We start from the raw sequence: 16,927 nt of genomic DNA on the forward strand, positions 1-16,927 counted from the left end.
AAATATTAAATGTAGTTTTTAATCCAACATTACTCAAACTGAAGAAAACAGTGCATTTCTTTATATTTGTTGACAATCAGAGAATGAATATCTCCATCACAGGTCAGTCATCAGTGTGTAGCCCAGGTTGGCCTGTAGAGGGCGGTCTGCAGCTTCTCATCCCACCGGAAAGAAGCGCAGGCGCATGTGACATTCAACAGGAAGTAAATAAACTGCATTCCCGCGCAGTCAAATTGGTTCAACAAGACGTCCGCGTTCACGGGTAATCCGAAAAAATGGACGAGCTTTATTTGGATAACATCGACGAGTATGTCAACGACCAGGATAAGATAGTGAGTGCACTCATGTTTCGTGATGTCGTCTTTTATAAACGATATTCTGACAGAGATAATGTCAGTTTACCGACGTTAGAACCGAGTTAGCCGGATTTTCATTAGCCGTTGAACTGCGTCCAAAAAACTGCCTGGTTTGCGGTTTGCTTTCTTTTAAGGCGTGTTTCTATTTATTATGCAATGACTTACAACTATCTACGATTTCGTTTGGGCTTTTGATTAATTCGGCTTTTAAATGATCTTAAAATAGTGCCTGAATTAATCAAAAAGGTAACGTAACGTTATGTTTTACAGTTGATTAACCCTGCAGTTAACCGCCAACGTTTTGTGTCAGAAATGGACGAATATTGTAGGATGTATATGTTAAAAATGAGTCAAGGTTGACCCTTTGTTACACACGGTCCTAAATTTTTATCTGCATCAAGTTTAATGATGGAAACCAAAAGGCTAACGTTAAAAAGAATGGCAGGTTAGCTAACGTTAGCTAACCTGTCTAACGTTAGCTAACCTGCGCAAGCCACACTCAAGCGACTCATTATCGTCTTTTACTTCCAGCTGTCTCTTCACGTGTAAAGCAAAATCCAAATAATGTTAAACACAGATGTTGTGATGTGTTTTCTGTCTAACAGGTGACCTATAAATGGCTGAGCCTCACTCTTGGAGTCCATGTCAACACAGCCAAACAGTGAGTGTTGCTCCTCTCCTCAGGCTGTTGGCACATATGAAAGATTAGCCGAATTGTCATAGCAAGAGTTTGCTTGATAAACACCAGGTTTTCCTGTTTGTAATTATGAAATTAGACTTAAAGTTTCCTTGATTTACACTGGGTAACTGGAATGGCAAACACTGCATCATATAGTCTGTAAGAAATTGAATAAGTCTGTTGGTTTACATTTTTGACAGGTGCATCCTGAGTACACATACCAAAATTATGTCTGAGTATGATAACCTCACAATGAGAGCAATATTTTCTTTTTATCCATGTATTTTCTTCTTAAAAACACCTGTTTAGCTGAACAGAAATATTCTTGCAGCCTTCTTTAACAGATGGAGTTGCTTAGTTGTTATGAGGATGGTTTCATTGTGAGACTTATGGGCAGGTGACAATTTAATCTTGTCTGAATGTGAAGCCGCTGTACATTAACGTTGCAAAATATAGTCTTAAATTGTCCAAATTATAATTAAAATCAAGAAGAAACTAGTCGGTAAAATAGGCTTAGACTTTGATCACTGCTAAGCTTTTGATATGGCAAGAGATGCATTTTGGTTGGTGCCCAAAAAATAAGAAATTTCAGTGCCCAGTGAGGTGTACTGAAATCTTTTGATAGGGGCTAATAGTTTGAAGTGACATGTTGTAAGTGAAATATAACCTTATGTGCTGTGATTGGATAAATATCAGGGCTGGGTAACGATACTTAATACCTTTTTAAGGTATCGCCCAAAATAACCTGGTGCCAAGTAGTATCAAAGGGTCCCCAGTCAGAGGATACCTGAATTCTTTTTGTACCCAGATCTAAAGAAAAAAGACTGTGTAGGGTTTCGCTCGCAGCCAATCACGGCCGTTCTTCGGTTTAATGCAGTGTGTGATTGGCCCACTACCACAGCAGCTACAGCCCATACAGTTTGTGGTGTAGTGATGTTGAGTATGTGTGTGATGGAGTTGGCATCTCAGCATGACGAGATGCTGAAAGTTTCTATTTCCATGATGGGTATTAAATTAAGTTGGGGGAAAAAAGGTATCAAATGAAGAACACTATTGGTATCAGTATCACTTCAAGGATATAGGTATTGCTACTGGTATTGTAATGTGTAAACACTACCCAGCCCTGATAAAAATACAGAAGACTATTCAATAATCACTAGATCAGTCTGACTTATTTTAGAATACAGTGTGATGTCACATACTGTTACTAAGGTAATTAAGGTCATAGTTAATACAGTGGCTGGCAACTTTATAATAATAAAACAATTCAAATGTTTGACTTGTTTTCAGGATGCTCTACCATTATTTGGATCACAAGAGGAAGGAAAGTTCAGCTCAGCTCCATGCCACCTATCTCGTGTCGGGGAAGTTTGTGGACAACGGCCAGATGGTGAGAAACACAGTGAATTAACATCAAGACTTGCTTTGGCATGGTTTGCATATTTCTCTACACAAAGACTTTTTTTTTTTTTTGTGTTGCTGACAATGACGTTCCTTTCAGAGTCACAAGGTGTCAGTCGTCAAAGAGGACCAGTTGGAAGGTGTGTAAATATGTTTACCTTGTACTTGTGCAGAACTGTTGACTGTTTGTAGCTGTTGCTGGTTGCCTCCAGGCCACAAACTAAAACAATATTTCTGTCTCTCTCTATTTTGTTTATTTAGGGAGATACCTGTTGCATCTAACCTCAGGTGTCTTTTTTTTTTTTCCAGATTTCAAATCCAAGATGAGCTTGATAGTCAGTGTCCACGTCTACAGTGTCCAGAAAGCTTTACTGAAAGACAGCGGCCCCCTCTACAGCGTTGACTATGATGCTGTGAAAGACAATCTGAAGAACTGCACCAAGTATGTTGTATTCTTTATTAAAGCTGACAGTAATCAGGGTCTTTACAAAAGCTTAACTTAAAAGTTACAGTGTTGAATTTCTCCTCTGTTTGTGTGCAGATACAGTGCCATCCGCTGTGCCACTGCAGTGCCCATGTCGTCTCTGGAGCTGCAGCAGGCAAGAGAAATCCAACGAGCTCCTGTACCAGAGCCCGAAAACAAAAAATCTGGCATGAATGGAGATGCTCATCATGCTTCAAAACCTCCCACCAAGCAACAGAAAGGCATCATGGGAATGTTTGGAAATAAGGCTGCTCCCAAGAACCAGGGCAGTAGCAAAGACGTCAAGTCGGAGCAGACAGAGGAAGCACCTGTGGTACGGCCTGGTATTCTTTACAAAGAAATGAACCACAGTAGCAGAGCGATCGCTGTAGTGTTTTACTACTGTGTTTTGTATTTTAGGTCGAAGCCTCCAAAAGCAAACCCGCCGCAAAAGCCAATCCAATGATGAACTTCTTTGGCAGTCAAGCAGCAAGTGAGTAATATCATCACCACCATCACTCATGTGATTTTTCTAAATCTTAGTGGAATGTCTGCTTACTAATATTGTTTTGTTGTTTGTTTCCTATTTAAATTGCATATAATTTGGTGGATTCGATTAGAAATGGTTAATATTTCCCTCGAGGCAATTTGAGGCAAACAAGATTGCAAACAAAAGGATACAGCCAAAAAAATCTAAAAGTACAAATATGACAAAAAACGTTGAAAAGAGTCAAAATACACAAGGTTTAATAGCTGTAGCCAGCAGCATCATGCTCTGTGCATAGTTTATGGATATGTGCCTTTGTGGTGTTTGGCACACGCCATTGAGAATTTGACTGTAGTATTCAAATATTTTTGTCTATCAGGCTTATTTTTTTCTGTTTCACTGCATCACCATAATGGTTATTCTTGTTTCTGATTGCTACAGATATTTTCGAGACTTATTATAGCCACTTCAACAACTTGTCATTTAGAGGCAGTGCATTTACTGCTGCTTTCCTCCACCTTAAGTCTCCTCTCCCAAAAATTGACCAGCTGCCATTTTCTGGACACAATTCCTGTCACTCAAGGAGCTGTTTACAGTCTCTAGTATGAAGCAGAGGTAACAATCCCAGCTTTAGGTAAACCCTCTTCACCTTTTAGATAAACGCCAACATCAACCCATACAGACAGCATGTGGGTTTGTCACATGTAGTGGTTGCTATCATCACTGGAGACACGTGTGCTGCCGTTTTTCAGTCTGTAACTCGTCCATTTAAACTCTCCCCCACTTCTTCAGAGAAACCAGACAAAACTGTGAAGCAGGAGGAAACAGCTCCATCATCTTCCTCAGCACAGCAGCAGCGTCAGAGTTCACCGCCTGAAAGAAAACAAGCTGCTGCTGCAGTGGAGCCACCGACAGACACCAAGAAAGACTCCAGGAGGTGTGTGTTTCAGTATAAGGGGCTTTAAGTGTGGATTATTTCAAACGATATTATTGATTTGTGCTGAAACACAGACAAGAACAGGATTTTGCATTTCTCCTTGAATATCAAGACTTGCCATAAAAATGCAGTTTTAAAAGCTTTTGAAATTAAGGGTTATTCATTGAGTGATGATGGACTTAGTTCACCAAAGTCAAATACGGCTATAAATATATTCAAGTTAAAGTCTTTCTCTTGTTGAAGCAAAACAAAGCGAATTGAGGATTCTGACAGTGAGGACGAGAAAATGGACAAGAAAAAGAGGCGAAGGATTAAGAGGCCTGAACCAGACAGCAGTGATGAAGATGGTGAGCAGTTTCCTTTTCCTTTTTTTTTCTCTTTTGAAAGCTTAAAAGATGAATCTAAGTTAATGGGCTGCAATTTACACTGAAAAATAATTTGGATTTTTGACCAAAGGGAAGCAATTCATATCTTTTTTTGAATTATGAGTTCACATTTCAGGCTGTTGTACAGTATGTCATAATGGTATAGTGTTACAAGAATATCCTTGGTTACAGTTCAGAGAAATATTGCTTAGTTTATAAAAGACTAATAGTTGTTCATCTCTTCAGTCATTCCAGATTCTCCACAGCAGATGGAAACAAGAGAACCAACACCAAGTCCTAAGAAGGAGGTCGAGTCTGTTTCACAGTCACACGTAAGTGGTCGAACCTGGTGATAAGATATTAATGTAAAAATATTGTATTTGTCTCTGATTAACTCATCGACAATTCATGTTTTTTTTTGTGTGTGTGGTTTTATTTCTGCAGCAAGGGAACTCTGAAGTGAAAACGAGGAAGAGGAGACGAGTCCTGAAATCTCGTACCTTTTTAGACGATGAAGGATGCATAGGTACGAAAAGCAGACACTGGAAACTCATCCTCTGGCTTGTTACATGTGTTAAATGTATACTACATATATTTCATTAAAAAAAACACAACTTTATACAGAATTTGTATCTTTATAACTTCCACCAGTATGACAAGGTGTCGTTATAATGACACTCATGGTGTCGCCACTATATTCTCCGAAAAAATAAGTTGCTACTTTTATAAGACTTCTACAGAGAGGCGTTAATTTGATTAAGGGGTGCAACCAATGAAAAGCTTACAACTATCAACTGAGATGATCAGTTAATCTCCCAAGTATTTTTGTGATTAATTGGCTACTAAAAATTGTCAAAATGGGTCATCACAATTTACCAAAACGCCACTCACTGTCCAAAACCCATAGATATTTACGTTACTGTTATGGATTGGTTAAAAAAATGGCAAATATTATCATTTGAGAAACTGGAATTTGTAAATTTTGGGCATTTTTTGCTTATAAAAAGCGCTTCAACTATTACTCAGTTATCAAAATAGTCAGTTTAGCGCTGATTCAGTTCCTCTGTACAATGTTTGTGTCCTCTTGATGGAGTTTCCACATGTATATAAAAGGCAAAATGCTTTTAAGACCCTTTAATATAAAGTAGTTTAATACACCAACACACACTATTGCCATATTCACACAAGTCAAGCCCAAAGTCACACTGATTATATATTTTCTCCCCACAGTGACAGAGAAAGGCTACGAGAGTGAATCGTACTCTGAAACAGAAGACGACTTTCAGGCCACCAAACAAGCTCCAAAAGATCCCGTCGCTGCAAAACCACCAGCAAGTACCAAACAGGATGAGAAGAGAAGTCAAAAGAAAGCGTCTGCAAATGCAAATAAAGGAAGTAAACAAGCTTCAATTATGGGATTTTTCCAAAAGAAATAATGGAGAACAGTGTCAGACTCTTTTATTGGCACTGAGCAACAACAAGCACTGCTGCAGACTTTCTGTAATGATCTTTGGGGGAAACTAACAGCTGAAACATCAAATCACCTCTGGAAAGATTTCAACTACATGGACGTGACCAAGTCAGGATGACAACTATTTTACTTTTCACCTCACCATTTCCAGCTGTGAATACCTGTACTACTCAATAAACATTAAAAACTGAAACTGAACAGGTGTTTTTTTTTTTTCCTCTCAAAACAGACACAAAGATGTGTTTAAGTCTGCCACCTAAAATCTGATTATAAGAGCAAGGGAACTGCTTGTTTTCATTATTATTATTTTTATTTAATGTATTCAATGTATAATTTTAGGAAACAAAACAAAATCATCCAGAGTTTGGGCATCTTTTGTTGATTAAAAAAATGGCTTAAATGATAGATTTTCGAAATCATTTATTCGTTTAAATTGTTTTCATTACAGCTGCAATCTCAGCTTGAATCTCTTAGCTACCCTACACTGATTGCTCAAAGCTTATATGACAGCTGGAATATTAAATGAAAGTGACTTTGCAGCTCATATTAAGCTGTTACTGCAGACGTCCGCAGTTCAACTGTTGCCTCCTCCTTTTCTCCTTGCATCCCACAGGCTACAGCCTCAGCAGGATGACAGAGGATGGACAAACGCTGGAATACAGAAAAGTGATTTTGATAAATACAGATAGACCACATCTATATTCACATCTGGAGGCAGGTGGCCTGTGACTGTCCAAATCTCATGCACTATTTCTTTTAGATTTTAAGGATAATACTGGTTTGATTTTTGTGTCGCTACTGCTGTGCATTCTACTAACTAGATACATAATCTAAAACTCTTCCCTAAACACTGACCTGTCTGAAGGTTCCTGCAGTTAAACACATCTGTCCAGCTGCCCACAGTGGCACCATGAGAACAGAGGAGAGTGTCATGGTCCATCCCAGCGTGTACGCCCAGTCAGGGTAAATGTACCAGTCATTGATCTTGAGGTGTTTGAAATCAACCAGGTACAGAATAAAGGAACTCTGTGAGGGGGAGGATTACGGAGAAAAGTCCAGGGACAAACATAAATGAATTCGACAATGTGTCACTGAAAAACTAATCAGGACACAGTTAAAAGAAAACACAGTAAAGAAGCAGTCTGAATGCACCTTAATTAAATGCAGTTAAATTCCAAAACTGAATAATGTTGAGTTACCATAAATTACATTTTTTTCCTTCATTTTACACCTGTATTAATATTTATATTATAATATTTCATAATAAGATGTCAGAATGAACTGGTGTCTGATTTGACCTACGAGGCACACAAACGTTAATAAGAACATGAACAAATCATTTGTATGAACTCCTACTCGACCTTCCCATATCCATTAACCCCTCCCACCCATATTCTAAATCCTTCCCAATGGTCATAGAAAAAGACAGACAAGGATAAATAAATACAACAACAAAAACTAAATAAAATAAATGAATACCAATATCAAGTGACAGGAAAATAGGTGCATTTATGAGACATTAGTGAGGATAGCTGTGGCGTGCCATCTAGGTGTCATCTGGATGGATGGTAGCCTTATTCAGATACTCAATACAGGGCGTCCACGTCTTGTCAACAATATACCGGGGTCTATCAGTGATAATCTAATCTTTTCAAGTTTGGTGTGATTTAGAATCTCCTTTCGGTAGCAGTGTGTAGGATTTAGTTGCATGTGGCGGTGAGGATTGCAGATTGCAACCAGTTGAAACTTCAGTGCCGAATTATCCACAGAGGTCTGTTCATCAAATCAGAAGTTTAAAACATGTAAAAACTCTGAATAATGCAATTTTGCGTAAAAATCAGTGCTTTCTGACATTGTTGAGCTTGTCAGCAAACTACAGTAGCTGATGTGAAAATGCAAATGGCCCTACCTAGAGCCAGTGGTTTGTCCATTCTGGGCTACAGTAGAAACATGGTGGGATTTGTGGGTGAGAACCTGCTTCCCACGTAGATATAAACGGCTCATTCTAAGGTAAGGACAACACAACCGTTCTTATTTTCAGGCAATTATACCTTATAGAAAACATACATCCATCCGTCATTCCATTTCTGCCAATATATTACCCTAAATCCTACACACTGGACCTTGAAACCAACTATTATGTGAGGGGGGAAGAGTGTGCCTCCACTCAAATAAGTTGAGTTGTAAAGGTCAGAACATGCTGTTTTATCAATGGGAAGTTTGGTGTTGCAGGTTGTGGGGCTCCACATAGGGCTGTGAGAGGTTCAGGATTCAGGTTAATGCCAAAACCTGTCCCAAGTGTGCTAAATATTTGACACCAGAAATCTGTTAAGTTTGGACAGGAACATGTGAGTATGGTGAGCAGGCGAGTGTTTGCACATTTCACAAATATTACTGGTATCTGGGACAATTATTTCCAATTGGGAATTTGTGTAGTGTACCATGAAAAGAACCCTACACTGTAATAAGCCATGCCTAGCGCACGTAGAAAAAGACTGGACTAAAGTCAGGATATGGTCCCACCGGTTGTCAGGTATTGGCAGATTTGGGAGCAATTTCTTGCTCCCAAATCTGCTGCAGACAGGTTGTCGGATTAGGGTTAAGGGAGTCAGTAACTGGGGAGTTATAAATTTAAATACATATATATAATTTATGGAGGTGGAGCATTTCTGAATAGGATCCAAAGCCATAAGAAAGTTATTTAGAGACCCTGGAGGGTGGTTAGGGAAATGGGGATAGTTAGATTTATAGTCTACATTGGAGGAACATGAATTACAAGTAACTAAGTAGCTGCTTTCATTGGAAAGGAGTTGGCAACATTGGAAATTGGTTTCAGTTTTCCAGCTGATAATGCTGGTAGGTGAAAGTAAAACTTAACATGCAAATAAATAATTTCAGCTGTACCATGTGGACCCTGGAAGAGAAATTTAACTGCTGACTGGTGAGAAGGGCCAAACAAAAAGTGACTCACCAGTGACAACAGAGGAATGATATATTTCCAGCAGTATTTAAAGAAAACATTTGGTCTCTGTCCTGCCATGTCCTCAATGATGTTAAAAAAGCGGTCAGCACCTGGTGAAAGTTCAGATTTTTAATGTACTTATTTGAATTATATTGCAAAATACTGAGAAAGACAAGCATGATAAAGACCAGAGGACGATCTGTTCAACAGATAATGTGAGATAATGAGTGTAAAAATCAGAGTATTTCTCTTATCCAGCATTAGATTCCTGATATTTATAAAAAATCTTGATCACTCTCCCTCATTTACACATCTTTTTTGTTTGTTTAATTTGTGTTTTTCCGAAGCATATTCAGTTCTTATTTATATAGACGAGCTGATGTTCAAAAACAGGGGTGTCCAAACTTTTTTTATTGGGGGTCAGATTAGATCATGAGAAAATATCTTAGGGCCTGCTGTTTCGTCCATCATATGGGTTATAAAAAAATTTAAAAAATCACAAATGAGCGAGACCGATGCAACTGTTTCATCTTCTGCAGCCCCTCTGAAAATAGCAAACCCTTGCTACTCATTATGGAGTTCCTCAAGGAAGCATTCTGGGCCCAATTTGATTTGCTTCATTCATGGTCCCCTGGGCAACAATGTCAGTTATAACAGTTATGCAGATGACTGAAAAATGTATGTCTCTGCTTTTGCCAGTTCTTTTTATGCTCATATTGCTTGTTTTATCATCAATAGTGTCTTGGAGACCAAAATAGAAAGACAGAAGTAGCAGTCAATGTTTGACATGAATAGCCAAATCACATATAAAAATGGCATTATTAATTGAGGTCATTGGTAAGTAATTTTTACTTACCAAAAATCCATCCCATTGCCAGGCATTGACATACAGCCATAAAATCCTGACAGGCTCTGGTACAACCATAATAATCAATAAGCTGGAATACATAAATTCCTCCCTAGGGCAGAAAGAGATGGCAACAGACATCATTTGAAAACCATTAGAAACATCAGTGTTATTTTATGTTTAAATATGCTTCATACGTAGGCTTTTTGTCGACTTTTTGTTCACCTCAGTCACCAAGGTCAGATGTATGAGGAAGAAAGATGAACAGAAGAGGAGGACAAAGATCTCATGTTTCACTGGTGCACGTAACAGCTTCGGAAACATGTCGCTCACAGTAGTGATAACACTCTCTACTGTCACAAACTGGGGGGGAAAGAAAGGAGCAAGTAGTGTGGTTTATGCTATAAGTGTCTGCCCATAAGTGTGCCTTTAGCAATAATTAATCAATAGTTAGTGCAACAGTATTACATGTGTGTCGACACTCAGCAGAATGAGCATCAGGAAGAAGCAAACGGACCAGAACTGTGGCAAAGGCATCATAGCTGTTGCCTGAGGGTAAGCAATGAAGGCCAAACCTGGACCTGCAAATTGGACATCAACGAGAAGAAAGACAAAACTGACATGTAAGATATACGTTTACCTCTATGTTTGAATTTTCAAATATTTGCTCATTGAAAGAGTAATACCTGACTCAGCTACAGTTTCGACAGTAACACCCTGTTTCTGAGCCATGAATCCAAGCACAGAGAAGACGACAAATCCAGCAACAAAACTGGTTCCACTGTTCAGCAAACAGAGCCAAAAGCAGTCCCTAGAGGTCAGAGAAAGTCAGACAAAAGGCCCTTAATATTTTTAGAGTTTTAATAGTTTACAAATGAAACACAGCATGAATCCAGTGGCTAACCTGATACAAGAACAATGAATTGCCTAACATGTAGGCTGTAGATAACACATTAAAACAGGGCTGTTGTGGAACTCAAAATGTTTACTGTTTTTAACTGTGAAATAAGAAATCAAAGTATATCAGTATGCGATTTGTTAAGTCTTTATAGTGAAAGAATTTTCAACTTTGGTTTCGGTGTGCCACCCCAAGATTTTCAGTGTCCCCTTCTGGCCGGCCCTATGAAACATTTCTGGGGGTGCCACTGACAAAACAGGATAGAAATGGGAGATGTGATGACTAAACCCATTTCTAATTTCAATTTAGGATAAAGTTATGTAATATCCACCTTAAACTTACTTGTAACAGTTGTTGTGGTACGGGTTATAGCTGCCCAGAACATTCAGAGTCCCTATAGTCAAGCTATAGGAGAAGAATATTTGAGATCCTGCCTCTATCCACACCTGTAATGTCAGGAAAAATAGTGACTCTTATGACTCTTCAGCTCATTGAAATTTGTGTTTTTAGAATTTCCATCGGTCAGTCCATCACTTTGCAATTGCCATGAAATTATCTACAGGTGTTTGTGGTCCCCAGAGGATGAATCCTAATGATCCCATGACTTTTCCTCTAGCACTGTGACATTCACATTTGTGTTTTAGAATGAAATGTCTTGAAAAGTATTGTATGAATTGCCATGAAATCTGGTACACATATTCATGTCCACCTCAGGATGAATTGTAATTGTTTTAGTGATCACATCTTTGAGTCAAATACTTTGGTTTATGAGCAAAAAGCTGCAATACTAATGTCATTCCAATCAACTAAAGCTGTACAGGACTTTGCGTTCAGCGCTAATGAGCTAAGCTAAGATGTAAAGATGGCAAACATTAGCATGTTAGCATTATAATTGTAAGCGTGTTTGCATGCTGACGTTAGCATTCAGCTCATGGCACAGCTGTGGCTTAGTACAGCCTCGCACAGAGCTGCTTGCATGGCAGACTCTTATTCTTGTTTCATACACACTCTACATCCCCTATCATTGCATGCTCATCATCCATTATTTTATTTCTACCAAAATAGTTGTTGAGGTTTAATTTACAGCTAGTGCACATGTCTGAACTAATGGTCCAAATCAAAGGCATAACAGTAAACAGAACTAATCTAAAGGAGATTTTAGTGATACCTAATTCTAAAGTTAGTATCAAATAAACTGGTCACCTCCAGGTTAGTCAGGTGGTTCAAATCTGGATACAGGTAAAAGTAGATCCCTTCCCAAGCTCCAGGTAGAGTCAGGCCCCTAATGAGTAGGACCAAGAGCATCACATAGGGGAACGTAGCTGTAAAATATGCTACCTAAAAAGAAAATGGAATTTTAAATATGTCTTTTATGTCGCTTACATCAACGGAAACACTGTAATACTTGATGTAGTATAAAGTTCTTAGTGAAAAAGCGCTAGTTCTTATATACAAAATAAAGCAGATAAAATATTTCCACAGACCTTTCCAGATGATTTGACACCTTTCCAAATACTAAAGTAGCACAGCACCCAGCTGGCCAGTAGACACAAAGCCAGCTCCCATCTCACACTGCCCAGCTCCTCAATGCCTCCAGACATGCCTAGCATCCGCCGTCTGAGAGGAAGGACAAATTGGCGAATGTTAACAAACAATTTCATAGTTTTAGTAAAAAGAGAAAACTTCATAATGAGTGTGCAGTTTTCAAATTTGAATATGAGGCATCCAATCCCAGCCAGTAACTTTTTCTTGGTTTCCATTCTGCCTCTGTAGCATCCACTGTCTTATCAAGGCAAAAATGCCAAAATAAAAGCACATGAACACTACAACAGCTGGTGATAACATGCAGGTATGTTCTGTGCCTGCATGAGAGGGAAAAAGTATTGAATATCCTGTGTTTGTACTTATAATATCTAAATATTACATTATGACATTTCTACATTTCCAAAATGCATGATAGTCTGCAGTAATGTAGAGCAAACACCCAACAATGTTGTCATGGGTACATTTATGATACTGACATTCTGATCTGAATCTTTATGTAGTTTAGTGACACAGTTACATTTAATTAGACTTACTCCCAGAACTCAGTTGCAGCAGAGGTGGTGTTGGTCTGATTTGCAGTCACATAAGATGAATTAAAAGTGTCAAGACCAAGGCAGTTCGCTGGTATAGGAACAAACAAAGATTTCATAATGGTAAATGAAAGAAAGACGACTACCATTTAAAATAATAGCGTATACCAACAGTGGCTTGATAGTGTAACTATTATTAATAGTACTACCAATGCCACAACTGAAACCACACTCTAGTACAGATTAACGCTGAAGATGCTGCATGGAACACATCTTGCTTTCATGGTTCATTTTGAGTAAATCCTACCTGTATTCCAGGTGTTCTCACAGGTGGCCCAGGGGAGCTGGGCTCTGAATGAGAACGCCAGGTAGAAGAGAGCCCAGACTTGGACTAAAATGTAGCAAAAGTCGTAAAGTTTCATCATGAAAAATCCATATCCAATTCCTGAAATAACAGAATAAACACCATGGTTTAAAAATGTCGAGATCATTTGAATTTAGCTTGTTGGAAGGGCTTGAATCATTTTTGGAATTACATTGCCTAATAATCATCTTGACAGCATTGTGTGATGCAGGCTATATAGATTTTACATTTTACTTCAACTCACCTTGTGCCAGTGGACACAATTTACTCCAGCAGGTGATGAATCCTTCCTGGGTGTACTGACCGATTGCAGTCTCCAGTAGGAACAGAGGTATCCCACACACCACAGCTAACAGACCATATGGCACCAGAAAGGCACCTATGGTAGACACATAGACATGTATACTCATGGAATTGACAAATTACACAATAAGCTCAGTGATCTCTCATTACAAAAATGAATAGATGAACAAATCCATTGGCTGTTTGTATCATCCACCTCCACCATTCTTGTAACAGAGGTAAGGGAATCTCCACACGTTGCCCAGGCCGACCACATTTCCTGCAACAACCAGAATATACTCTGTTTTACTGGCCCACTGTCCTCTGTCTTCAGCCCTCTTCTGATTTCCACTGTTTCTTCTTTCTTTCTTCATCTCAGCATCAAGGACTTCATCAGTTGTGTGTTTCAAACTGATCTTTGCTTCTTTTATCAGGTCTCTTGTCCTAATTTGACTATTTCCTCCCATGAACCCAGATATAACTCCTTAAACAACAGTTCCATTTTCGTTGCTGTTTTGCAAGAGCCAGAGGGGTCTATTCAAACAGTCACCAATCCTTCTATGCAAACTGATCTTTACTGCGTTATTATTAAAATTGATGTTAAGTTTTTTCTTATTGCTTAAGTGCTATTTTGAGCATTGGCAATTAAATATATAGTATACTGTATTTATGTGATCGCTGAAATAAAGCAGTTAATTTGACAGATGTTAATCTAAGAAAGTTAATCTTTTGCTAAGTCTTTGTGGAATCGAGGTATCCCACACACCACAGCTAACAGACCATATGGCACCAGAAAGGCACTTATAGGAGTATGAAATGTATGTGCACCCATGGCAAAGACAAATTGACAAACACCTAGTCTAAGGAATCTGCCATGCTGTGTTGACAGAACAAGTGCTGCTTTTTTGAGTTGTTCACACCCTGTTCTCAAATTACTTTATTTCAATGAGCATACATGTCTCTGTGTGTATTCATCATAGGTTACTTCAACTCACCTTGTGCAAGTAGACACAATTTCCCCCAGCAGGTGATGAATCCTTCCCGGGTGTACTGACTGATTGCATTGTCTTTAGTAGGAACAAAGGTATCCCACACACCACAGCTATGCATATGGCACCAGAAAGGCACCTATGGTAGACACATAGACATGTATGCTCATGGAAATGATGAATTAAATAATACAAAAATAAAAATAAATAGATGAACAAATCCATTGGCAGTTTGTACAATTCACCTCCACCATTCTTGTAGCAGAGGTAAGGAAATCTCCACACGTTGCCCAGGCCGACCACATTTCCTGCAACAACCAGAATATACTCTGTTTTGCTGGCCCACTGTCCTCTGTCTTCAGCCTCCGTCTGATTTTCTCTTTTTCTTCTTTCTGGATTCATTTTAGGACCTTAGAGTACAGAATCCACTGTGTTGTTGAAAAGTGCAGCCCTACTGGACCTTATTTTTTATAGCTTTACAGCTGCGGCAGATTAAAGTGATAAGAAGTTCAGTCAAGGTCTCTAAAGAGTTTCCAGGAGAATTCGTCTGTGCTGGCGTAAAGTCACGTGGCCACGCCAGGGTTGACCACTGACTATAGAGTGGCACTACTTCCAAGGTGTTGATTTGTGAAAAGTGCTTTTTAGCCAATTTCAAGTTGAAACTCAGAACTAAAATGGGTCCTGACCAGCATAAATTACCATGGTGATTTAGCCAGGTTAAAAGAGGGCCAATTTCATGAAATGGAAAACTGGCTTTAGACTCAACATACCTTGCTAACCCACCGATCTTGCTTTTTTTGGAAATGTTTCTCGTTATATAAACCTTGAATTCACAAGAGCAAGCTTGTCTTTGAGAGTTTAGAGTATTTATTGCAATGTTTAGTCAAACATTTGCAAATGGACCTCTGAGCTGGTCAACCAGGACACAGAGAAAAGAAGTTTAGCAGCCAGTACTTGTGCAGGTGGCATGTGTTAGAAACATCCTCAGTTCTGACCTATAGCAGATGTCTTTTCATAAACACACAGTATTTTGTCTTTACGCCCAGACATTTGTCTGGGCTGTCTGTGTTTACTTACTATGTTTACTGGGAACTGAGAGTAGGAAGCTGAATCGCACAACTTGCACTTGTAACATATTTTTGTAACCTGCACTTATCTTTTCACACACATGCAGTTCCTTTGGTTGCCTGAGTTGGTAAGAATAAAAAGGTCAGGATTTGCTAATACACCTACCCAAGAGTGTCATAATGCATGAGATGGCTGACAGATTTTAATATACAGTGTGTTCTTTCTGAAAATAACATTTGTAGCCATATCAGTGTTCAACTTTACCATCTGTGCTCCTAGAAGTGCCCTTTCCAGCCTAGCCTGAAGCGCTTATATGGACTGCAGCACTGGCTTTTTAAACTTTGATATTTTTATCTTGTGTGTTTTGTCAACTATTTGTATTAATTTATGCTTATTATGAATTGTGATGTAGCATTAAAGGCCTACTACCTGTCACTATTTAAATTTTCCATGGGATAATTGAGCTCGCCTTGACGTTGGTCCATCTCTGTGAGGTGATAGATCTTAAAATATTTAACTGCTATTATGTTTGTGATAAAGTCATTCACTAAAGATATACTAATGTATAGACTCATACAGAAGTAATCCACTTATGACCCACTGGAAGTGTGTGGTGGTGTATTTTTCTGCAGTGACTCTGCCCTTCACCTGGATTTTCTGATTTTCTTCTTATTTTCTGTGTTTGGGGGATTTATGAGCATGTACTGTACTGCGTTCAGGTGAGTTTGGAGTTTTTAATAAAGATAGTGACCAGGGGCCAGACTATAAGCAGCAGACATCAAAGAGACACAGTGCTACCAAAGCACAAATATAGCAAGGCAAAACACCAAATGGGAGTGAATCTTGGGTTGGTTTTTACTTTCACTTTCCATAATGAGCATGTTTACAAAGAGTAACCGACAATCCTGCATAGTATACCTTTAATTGTCCAAGTCAGTTGATTTCCTCTCATGGTTCATATCCAGACCTATTTTAATATCAATATGTAAAATAATAAAATAACAGGAAGACATTAATGGCATTTTTGTTTTTGTCAAAATTCTTATACTTATTGTAAAAACTAATACACAAATGTGAATATTATAAGTTGTCCCTGGGAGTTAACAACCAAGGATCAGAAGAGGGAAAGTTTTTTTTTCTGTCCTATGTCATATGTGCATAACAAATATATTGATCTACAAAGCAATTCACCAAAGTCTCCCTTTACATTTAACAAGACGTGTAGCATTGGCAAAAACCAGGTCAGAGTGTTTATTTAGTAGTAGTATATTAGTTAATTAGTT

The 16,927-nt window shown here is 38.6% G+C and overlaps 2 protein-coding genes across 2 annotated transcripts; one reads left to right on the forward strand and one right to left on the reverse strand.

Moving 5' to 3' along the window:
- Window positions 1–204: 204 nt before the first annotated feature.
- On the forward strand, window positions 205–6,370 carry pold3 (polymerase (DNA-directed), delta 3, accessory subunit). The gene is made up of 12 exons (XM_050033562.1): window positions 205–332; window positions 962–1,017; window positions 2,326–2,425; window positions 2,537–2,576; window positions 2,746–2,878; window positions 2,978–3,233; window positions 3,320–3,392; window positions 4,179–4,323; window positions 4,567–4,670; window positions 4,935–5,020; window positions 5,133–5,214; window positions 5,919–6,370. Exons 1-12 carry the CDS (start codon window positions 276–278, stop codon window positions 6,122–6,124), a joined length of 1,338 nt encoding a protein of 445 aa, XP_049889519.1. The 5' UTR covers window positions 205–275; the 3' UTR covers window positions 6,125–6,370.
- Window positions 6,371–6,705: 335 nt separating this feature from the next.
- Window positions 6,706–14,978, reverse strand: LOC126382471 (sodium- and chloride-dependent GABA transporter 3-like). The gene is made up of 14 exons (XM_050032355.1): window positions 14,822–14,978; window positions 13,550–13,684; window positions 13,249–13,386; window positions 12,945–13,032; window positions 12,351–12,483; window positions 12,070–12,204; window positions 11,209–11,312; window positions 10,655–10,779; window positions 10,437–10,549; window positions 10,194–10,331; window positions 9,978–10,080; window positions 9,131–9,231; window positions 7,015–7,185; window positions 6,706–6,810 (listed from the first exon to the last, which is right to left on the reverse strand). The coding sequence occupies exons 1-14, from the start codon at window positions 14,976–14,978 to the stop codon at window positions 6,706–6,708; spliced, it is 1,746 nt and encodes a 581-aa protein (XP_049888312.1).
- Window positions 14,979–16,927: the final 1,949 nt, after the last annotated feature.

The sequence above is a fragment of the Epinephelus moara genome, chromosome 21 (assembly GCF_006386435.1).
Source record: "Epinephelus moara isolate mb chromosome 21, YSFRI_EMoa_1.0, whole genome shotgun sequence".
Taxonomy (NCBI): domain Eukaryota; kingdom Metazoa; phylum Chordata; class Actinopteri; order Perciformes; family Serranidae; genus Epinephelus; species Epinephelus moara.

What these genes read in the sequence shown, in the direction of transcription:
- pold3 (XM_050033562.1), top strand. Translation starts at nt 276, where the DNA reads ATGGACGAGCTTTATTTGGATAACATCGACGAGTATGTCAACGACCAG. An exon ending in TCAACGACCAGGATAAGATA is followed by an intron (nt 333 to 961) that starts GTGAGTGCACTC and finishes TCTGTCTAACAG; the next exon opens with GTGACCTATAAATGGCTGAG. An exon ending in AGTCTGTTTCACAGTCACAC is followed by an intron (nt 5,021 to 5,132) that starts GTAAGTGGTCGA and finishes TTATTTCTGCAG; the next exon opens with CAAGGGAACTCTGAAGTGAA.
- LOC126382471 (XM_050032355.1), bottom strand. Translation starts at nt 14,978, where the DNA reads ATGAATCCAGAAAGAAGAAAAAGAGAAAATCAGACGGAGGCTGAAGAC. An exon ending in ATTGTGTCCACTGGCACAAG is followed by an intron (nt 13,387 to 13,549) that starts GTGAGTTGAAGT and finishes CTGTTATTTCAG; the next exon opens with GAATTGGATATGGATTTTTC. An exon ending in TCATTCCTCTGTTGTCACTG is followed by an intron (nt 7,186 to 9,130) that starts GTGAGTCACTTT and finishes TCCCCCTCACAG; the next exon opens with AGTTCCTTTATTCTGTACCT.